At 32.3% G+C, this 9347-nt stretch overlaps 1 protein-coding gene across 2 annotated transcripts; it reads left to right on the forward strand.

Moving 5' to 3' along the window:
• The first annotated feature begins 2152 nt into the window (after positions 1–2152).
• LOC111012051 (protein DETOXIFICATION 14) lies at positions 2153–6924 on the forward strand. 2 transcript variants are annotated; one of them, XM_022286077.2, is made up of 8 exons: positions 2153–2260; positions 2342–2575; positions 3473–4017; positions 4117–4203; positions 5264–5320; positions 5418–5656; positions 6339–6544; positions 6685–6924. In XM_022286077.2, the coding sequence occupies exons 2-8, from the start codon at positions 2375–2377 to the stop codon at positions 6724–6726; spliced, it is 1377 nt and encodes a 458-aa protein (XP_022141769.1). In that variant the 5' UTR covers positions 2153–2260; positions 2342–2374; the 3' UTR covers positions 6727–6924. The 2 variants fall into 2 exon arrangements, with proteins under 2 accessions (XP_022141769.1, XP_087975987.1); XM_088119861.1 differs by lacking the exon at positions 2153–2260 and having other exon boundaries at positions 2299–2575.
• Positions 6925–9347: the final 2423 nt, after the last annotated feature.

Consider the following 9347-nt stretch of genomic DNA (forward strand, 5'->3'; position numbering starts at 1 on the left):
TTCTGTTTCATCATCATAAGTGTCTACGACTGACAAAACTTATTTCATTGCCATGTATACCTGTGACAACAAAAGGGAATTTGCTGCCAATGGTACCTTTGGCAGTAAAATTTGAAATTCGTCGCCATAGGTCTGTCGCGATGGGACTATAATAACGATTGTGGTGACAATAGAATTGCGTTGCCAGAACCTTTTCCTGACGAATTTCTGACTTTTGGCGACGATTCATATCGTCGGAAAAACTAAATATTCTTGTAGTGATAAGATTGAACAGTAATATATGTTTTCATGTCTAAACTAAGGGGTTCTAGAGCTAGTTCTTAATGAGTTGAGTAAACATGCATCTTCAATGAAGAATCTTCCTGCTAAATTGCAATCATGTGACTTTAATTCCAAATATGAATCATATAATGTATTTTGGGAAGCTAATTTGTATTGAAAGCATTGATTAACTCTCACTGATTGCTCCAATTGCTATGACTAATTTGTATTAGAAAAGTACTCAAGAATACACCAAGAAGAATATTGTTAATTCCTCTTGAAACTCTCTTTTCTTTCTTGCTTCAATTGCTTGGTTAGAAATTAGGTTAATGATATCCCTTTATATAATACCTAATAGACACATATATAAGACACAAAACTAAATATAGATACATGTATACATATCATTAATGTATCTTAATCCGTTGATTTGCATGTACCTAAGAAATTCAAGTGTATCTAAAAATTATAAATTCAGGTATGTGTCAAGACAATGAATCAAGCTAACTGAACTTCCAATATAATTTGATTGTGAATAGTTGTCATGTATAAGATTTTTTTTTTCTCCATACAACAACTGGAGATGGAAGAATTCGAACTCATAATCTCTTGGTCAAAGAATGGTGCCAATTTTCATGTTGGCATGATGAACAAGATTTGTACCGACAAATATACATGTTCCGATAAATATTGAATATTATTTTAGAATGTTTAAAACATGTTAGTAAATGACATTTGGTGACACTCTTTTCATGAAAAATCACACATATCCAATAATATAATATACCCTCAAATATCTCGTCTTCAGAATAAAGTAAGAATCAAAACAAAATCATGTAGCCATGTTCTTATGACTCCATGAACGACTTGGAAGATACCCTATTCGTAAAAATATTATAGCTGGCAATATAAATTTTATAACTTAAATCAAACGGTAAACATGCAGCCACGTCATTTGAGAGAGTGCACGATTAGGAATCATGATCTAGAAAGTCAACACAAATGACGATCCACTAGACTTGACATGTTTTAATGGTTAAATTTATTTCATCTATAAGCTTTAAGAAAAAATTAACTTTGGATGATGTTTATCTTTAAGGATGAATAATTATGCTTATATTTAGTTTCTGTATTATAAACATCAACTGATGATGGAACACATGCCTAATACTTGTGTTTTGAAATTTGGATGAGATGACTTGATTTCGTTATAAATTGAATTTTTTTTTTTAAATGAAGATCTTAAAAATGATTGATATTAATCTAACGAGGAACCAGATCTTCATGTAAATCACCCTTTAAAATTTGACAATTTTTTGATATTTTTTTAAAGAAATAAATTCTCTCTTTCTGTATTTCTCTTTCCTACTCGTCAAAAATTTAATAGTGATTATCTGTACCTAAGTATTATTCTTTGTTGTAGAGTGAGGACTAATGGGCTGATGATTCCAAACAATCTAATTGTTATCAATATTCATCGAGTTTCATCTCAAAACTAATTGACGATAAAAGTAGTAGTTCAATTATATTATAAACCTCTGTTAATTTTCTTAATCTTTTCAATGTAGGATTCTTAACATGCCCCTTAAAATGGTAGTTTTTTTGGAACATCAATCTTAGTTAAATCAGATGATGTTTGTTTGAACCATATCAATATTCGTGGAATTTCATCTCAAAGTCAATTGATGATGAGATGAGTATTTCACCTATATTATAAACTTATAAATCCTTTAACAGATGTCAGTCAACGATTGGATTGGATGAGTATCTTTTAACTTTTGGCAAAGCAAAGCCACGCACTAAGCCATAATTTTCTTGTTGCTTAATTAAACAATAAAATAAATATACCAAATCAGAAGAAAAACTTAGCCCCTCCAAAGTATATATCTTTTTCTTTTCATTCTAAACTCTCTTTTTCTGCTGTGTTTTTTAATGTCACAATCACATACTGATTGAAGTATGGAAAAACAGAAACCAAGTGGAAGAGGACTCATTAAAGGTATGGTCCAAATTCATTTGCATGATCAAATGAAGATAAAAACACCAATTTTTATAGTTGCATGCCTCTTTTTTTTATCAGATATTACAAAGAAAGCTGTTTGGCTGGCAGAAAATGAGAGAAAAGTGGAGGGATTCTGTGAAAGAGTTGAAGAAAGTGAGCTTCATGGCAGCTCCCATGGTGACAACCACGGTTTTGCAGTATCTTTTACAGGTTGTTTCAGTGATGATGGTCGGACATCTTGGCGATGAAGTCTTGCTTTCGGGCGTTTCGATAGCTACATCGTTCACCAGTGTTACTGGCTTCAGCCTGCTCGTAATATTCTCTCGCCCTAATGACGATTTTGTTTTTAGTTTTTTATTAATTGAGAAACTATTAATAAAAAATTATAAACTCAAATTGTTATGAAATTGTTAAATCACGACTTATTGTTAGATATCCTATAAATGATTAAATTTATAGCTCTAATCCATCAACTTAAGCATTTAAGTTCATCTATGTGATTCAATCATATTTAATATGGTATTAGAGTAGCAGATTCTGTGTTCGACCCTATAATGTAAAGCTTAAGCTTTTGGGTTGTAGGTCAAAAAAATTTAAGCTTTTCGTAGATAACTCATAACCATTTTGTTTATTGTTTCTATTTTTGAAAATTAAGAGCAAAATATACTACTTTCAATAATAATCCTGTGTTTCTTTTTTTAGTTTACTTTTTAAAAACATTTTCAAAGCAAATTTTGAGCACTAAAAAATAAATTTTAAAAACTTTTTTGTTTTTGAAATTGGGTTAAGATTTGAAATAAGAAAAGTAAAAAACTTACCAAATTGAGCAAACAAATCCAGATCTTGTTTCATCATTAGCTTAGCTAAAGTGGAATAGTATGACAGGCTTTCTGGAGAATGAAATGAAATCCACTTTCTCGATATGAAAAACTTGTGCTCAAAAAGACCTCCTATACCCTCTCGCCAAGTGATCAAGTTTAGTCCGAATTAGCTCTAGAAGTTGCTGGAAATCCTTATCAAATGGGATGGGTGTTTTTTAAAAGAATAGATATAAATGGTTAAATATATCATAATTTATTAGCTAAAGTTATTAGATTTAGTGTTGATTTAATATAGAGCATGAAGTAATTAATATGTTCGAAATCTTTAAAGAAGATTAACTTAAACTTTGAAGGTTGATGGTGATTATTTATACTAATTGTGAAACAGTTTGGAATGGCTGGTGCGTTGGAAACTCTATGTGGCCAAGCTTATGGGGCTGAGCAATATCAAAAGCTTGGAACTTACACTTACACAGCCATTATTTCTCTCCTTTTGGTATGTTTTCCAATTTCTATCCTTTGGATCTTCACAGACAAGTTCCTGTTGTGGATGGGGCAGGAGCCTTCCATTTCCCTTGTGGCTGGCAAATACGCGATCTCACTGATCCCAAACCTCGTCGCCTACGCCGTGCTTCAGTCGTTGGTTCGGTATTTTCAGGCCCAGAGCTTGATCCATCCATTACTGTGCTCCTCTTGTGCAGCTCTGTGCTTTCACATTCCTGTTTGTTGGCTTCTTGTGTTTAAAATCAACATGAGAAGTGTTGGGGCTGCCTTGGCTCTTGGGTTGTCCTATTGGCTCAATGTGGTCTTGCTTGGATTGTACATGCTCTTCTCTCTGTCGTGCAAGAACACCCGTGCCCAGGTCTCGAACGATGTCGTTCGGAGCGTGCCCGTGTTCTTTCGGTTCGCCGTTCCTTCAGCAGTGATGGTGTGGTAAAATTTAATTAAGATGATGAATTTTGAATTATTCTTATTTTCCTAGTGTTGTTTACTTCATGAGGGATATATAATGATTTCTGGGTTTGTTTGTAGCCTTGAATGGTGGTCATATGAGGCAATAATCTTGCTCTCTGGGCTTGTACCAAATCCAAAATTGGAGGCCTCGGTGCTTTCTATATGGTATGCAAACATGCCCTTTTTTGTTCTTAGAATTGCATTTCTAGACTTATTAGGAAATTACATTTTGTGGAAAAAAAATTAGTAGTAAGTATTATATTAGATTTGGATAAGATAAATTACCTAACAAAAAGTTTATAATATAAATGGTTACTCCTCTCATCCTTGTTTCATAAATGGGAACCGACCAAGATTGATACTGTAAAAAAAGTCATGATCTTGAAGGGACGAATTCATCAATTAATTTTGAGATAAAAACCCACAAATATTAATATATTACAAAAGGTAGAACAACACCTTTTTGTAATATATTAATCATATCTAAACTTAATATTTAGCCCGAAGCCCCACTTTGGCATATTTTCAAGTCAAATTTTTAAACCTTTGTTTTCGTTATACTAACTGTTCATTATGCATGGCATATAAAGGTTCATAAACCTACCCCTGGGAGCGGTTTGGTTTCGTGCAACGCCCTCGCAGCAGGAAGAGGCTGTTGTCCATTCTTTCACATAGAAAGATGCAGAAAATCAGTCATTCAAGGAATTATTTCTACAAAGTTAAAATATTTATATGCAAAGATCTAGAGATATGTTATTATAAGTGAAGATCAACTAGTCAAGTAATAATTACCGACCTTAAAGTTTAGAAATTTTAAATCCGCTACCTTTATTGAAAATAAAAAAGTAAAAAAATCAAGATACTAAATAAGAATTAATGAATTAGTGTATCTAGCTTAAATATAATTACAACTCTGACAAGTTAGTAACATTCTTAAAGGAGAAGATTCGAATTCTGACTCCTTAATTACAATATTATATTTAAAAAAAAAAATAAACAAAATTGTTTGGTTACGGGTTCGTAGAGAGTATACTATTAGAAAAGCGAGTTCCTTAGCATGCTCCGAAGCTTTTAATGATAATTCTCTTTATTTAGGGAGGAGTATCAAGATGCTCACAAAATATATAATATATTAGGGAGCATAGGTATATATCAATTGTCTAATAAATTTTTTTAACATATTTTCTTTTCATATTATATATATACATTTTTTTTTTGGGAGCAGCTTCACAGTAACTTATCTGCACTACTTCATACCATATGGGTTTGGAGCCACAGCGAGGTTAGTAAAAAGTTATTTACCAAAAAAAAAAAACATGTAAATAAAAATGTTATTTTTTGTTATTAAATATTGGTTCATTTGCTTCCATTACATATAGCACAAGAGTTTCAAATGAATTGGGAGCTGGGAATCCGGCGGCGGCCAAAGCGGCGGTTCAGATTGTGGTGGCGGTGGCTGCGGCGGAGCTGGTGGCCGTCAGCCTCGCTCTCTTCTTCTGCCGCCGTGTGTTGGGGTTCGCTTTTAGCAGCCAGAAGGAAATTGCGGACCAAATTGCAGCCATGGGGCCTCTCATTAGCCTTTCACTCATTGTGGATGGTTTCCAAGCTGTTTTTTCAGGTCATTTTTTACCTTTCGTGTTTCTTTGGTACGATTTTGGTCTATATACTTTTAACTCTCGAACTTTCAACCTTTATTTATTTTAATCTTTGTATTTCTAAATCATCTGTTTTTATCTCAAAATTTTTAGTCCCTAAAAATCCCTTAGTACAAAATTATGGCTATATTTAAAGAAATTTGATGGATAAGACTATCACTTTTTACAAGTACAGGGATAAGAATAGAAATTTCAAAAGTACAAAAATTAAAATGAACAAAGTTTAAAGTATAGAGATTAAAATGTACGTTTTGAAATTACATGAACTAACCAATCTAAAAGTAAAACGACTAAAATAAGGTCCATTCAGTAACGTTCCTGTTCCTTATTCTTTTTTCTTCACTTTTAATCAAGAAAAATGAATTGCATGCGCCCAACATCTATGAATTCAAGTATGATAAGTCAATTTTTTTATTTATATTTTGGAACAAATCGGAAATTGGAACAAGAAGAAAAAACTTGTTTTTGGTTGTTTCTAAAATTTTTATAAATGTTCTCGAAAAAAATAAGAAACATATTCGGTTGCAAAAGATGTTTAGATTTGTTAAAAAGAATTGGAAATGAGAAATGAAAAACGAGAATGTTACCAAACAGACCTAAAGTATTTTAGGCGTCGGGAGTGTGATATGAAAACTTAATTCTCAGGGGTTGCAAGAGGGAGTGGGTGGCAAAAATTAGGGGCATACGTAAACCTTGGGGCATACTACCTTTGTGGGATTCCAGTGGGTGCTGCTTTGGCCTTCATCGTGCACTTGAAAGTGAAAGGACTTTGGATTGGATTGCTCATTGGCTCTTCTCTGCAAGCACTTCTCCTTGCTCTCATTACCATTTCAACTAATTGGCAAAAACAGGTCCTCTCTCTCTCTCTCTCTAAACTCATTCAAATTTCAGGACCATTTTCTCTCTCTAAAACATGAAAATGGGGGACAGTTTTCTTTCTTTTCTCTTTGTTTGAATGCTATAAATTGGGTTATTAATGTGGACTTTGCAGGCATCAAATGCAAGAGAAAGAATGTTTGAGGCCAATTCTTAAGTCCTATTGCCCCTGCCAAAAAGTTGTAAATAAGAAGAAAACACATACCACAAATTACCAATTCCAAAAATTTATAGTTTTATTTTCGTTGTTAACTGGAGTTAGTGATTTCGACCTCGTTATTTCGATTCAAACGAGTTAATACTTAAAGTTGATGGTGAGGTTGTTTGGTAATACACCAACATGAACTTAGCTCAATGATTCATGCCTTCCCGTCTGCATTTCATATTTGTTGTACTAAAAAATTAGACTAGTTCGATAACAATTCAATTTCTTGTTTCTAATTTTTGGATAAAAAATTCTATTATCATTTTTAAATCTTATATTGTCCCAACTGAAATTTGTAAAGGAGATCAAGAAAACACATACAATTCGAATTAAGTTCGTAATAATTTTTGTATTTCACCAAGCTAGTCGATTTTGACCAAATAATTTTTATTCCATCGAATTAATCCTTGACGTTAACCAATAGTTTGTTTGGTATGATTTAATTTTTTGAATATAATATGTAGTATTTAAAGACAAAAGTATTTGGTTCGCTATTTTCTTTCAATTGTTGGGCATCGTCCTACTGATGGAAAAAACTTATGTTGGTGGTAAGAACTAAAGGATCCATTTGATGCAATGAAGCAAGACTTGCGCCTAGGGAATAATATAGTGTTTTCTTTTTTTGAGGCATTGAATAATCTAAATTAAATTGTATTATTTTATTATTTTTACTCATAAAAGTAAATAGATATAAAACAATTATAATTTTAAAGATTTTATTTTCAGGTAAAACTTTAATTTTTTTTTAATTATTTTATAGAATAAGAACAAGCTATAAATTGTTATCCAATATTTTTCTTTTCTTTAAGAAAAAATAATAATCTTACACAATTTTCTTTTATAAAAGAGAAGAAGAAACGATAAACCTGAACAATAATCAAGAAAGTTACCAAATGGTCCTAAAAAGAATAAATTAATATATTCTTCCAATCAAACTATAAAGATGTCTCTAATTAATCAACAAATAAATCACACATAATTTAAAACTAATTAAGAAAACACCACAAATAAAATAAGTGATTGTGATTAACATATATAATATATATCTTATTGTTGATCATGATTTCTCACTAGCCATGTTTCGTCAATCATCCATATCTCAACAAGGGTGAACCGTCCTGAAGGTCGAGTCGAAATATTTTACGACTGGTCAAAAGTTTGGTTAAAGGTCAAGTCGATCCAATTTCCGTACCTTCGCATGCCTCCTCAGAGAACGAGTCGACCATCAAAAGCATCTGCAAGCGCATACCTCTAACAGAATCTTAGACAACATGGTGCGATTCTCGAGGTTGTCGGAGAATCGTTGTAGCGTCATCGAAGGTCCTATCGAAAGCTCACCTCTATAAATAGAGATTTCCACCTCATTTTTAGGTATGCGAGACTATACACTTTCGAGCATAGATCGGATAAACACAGCTAACTTGAGTGTCAGAAGTCTTACTCTATTTTACAGGTCTTACTCATCAACTCGTCAATCTGGACTTCCGGTCATTTAAAATAATATTAGATATATCATATATATCATGTCATTTAAATTAACATTATGGATAGTTCACAAAACAACAAACATCATGTCAATATAATAGGAGAGTTGAAGAAAGGGAATATATATTATAATTTTTAAATTTTCTCAAGATATTTTTAGTAGGTTCAATGAAAGGGAATATAATATGTTAGTATTTTATTTATGGAATTAGATTTTGGGGCCAATAAAATTATTAACAATAAAGCTATTGGTCACCAAATTATTGGTGTGGGCATCATAGTTTCATAATAACCACTCATAATGCATATGGAGCCCAAACCCCAAAACCCAATTACTACTTTACTTATCCGTGTATACTCCAATATTATGGATATTTCTTAACGGCAAATTTCCAAAAATGAAAGGAATAAAAGTTTTTACATTTTGTATAATTTATTTCTTAAAATTTAGTGTAAATTATATTTTGGTCCCAAGAATATGACTTGGCTTTTGTTTAGTCCTGTCTCCGAAAACCTAGATTTGGTTTTTATTTGGTGATTGTGTAAAAGCACCCATACAGAAACGCCCTAGTCAGCGTGCCACGTTTGTCCCAGTCAGTGCCAGCTCAGCAGCATCCTCATCTGCACCAATATTTACATGAATTTCTGACGTGTAGCACCCATGGTATACCAAATCAAAGGCAGATTCTTAGTTGAGTAATTGCAATTGATTATATTGCAAGTATTCTTTATTTCCTTTATTTGCTATATATTAATATTACCATTGACATATCTCTTTTATTTTACTTTAATTACTTTCCTAATGTACCCAATAGTCAAACTTACCATGGGAAGGAATCCTTTGTGCTGTATATTTAACGGGTTTACACCCACAGCCTCAGTAATAAAAAAAAATGATTCAATTGATTTAGTACAGTAGGCTGATATTTTTCATGGTATCAGAGCTGTGCACGAAGGAAATTGATATTCAATCCAAAATGCTATATTTTTCATAAGTTTGATGGCAAAGATGGATAGCCCTCTGAGCATTCAGACACTTCAAGTCTTATTTCAATCAAGTTGAACTTCTCGAACTGCCTACTATGGAG

This window comes from Momordica charantia (assembly GCF_013281855.1).
Source record: "Momordica charantia cultivar OHB3-1 chromosome 11 unlocalized genomic scaffold, Mcharantia_2.0 BLBB01000011.1, whole genome shotgun sequence".
NCBI classification, from domain to species: domain Eukaryota; kingdom Viridiplantae; phylum Streptophyta; class Magnoliopsida; order Cucurbitales; family Cucurbitaceae; genus Momordica; species Momordica charantia.

Excerpts from the sequence above, each read along its gene's own strand:
- LOC111012051 (XM_022286077.2), top strand. The coding sequence starts at position 2,375 with ATGAGAGAAAAGTGGAGGGATTCTGTGAAAGAGTTGAAGAAAGTGAGC. Across the intron at positions 2,576-3,472 it reads TTACTGGCTTCAGCCTGCTC|TTTGGAATGGCTGGTGCGTT; the intron begins GTAATATTCTCT and ends ATTGTGAAACAG. Across the intron at positions 6,545-6,684 it reads CAACTAATTGGCAAAAACAG|GCATCAAATGCAAGAGAAAG; the intron begins GTCCTCTCTCTC and ends TGGACTTTGCAG.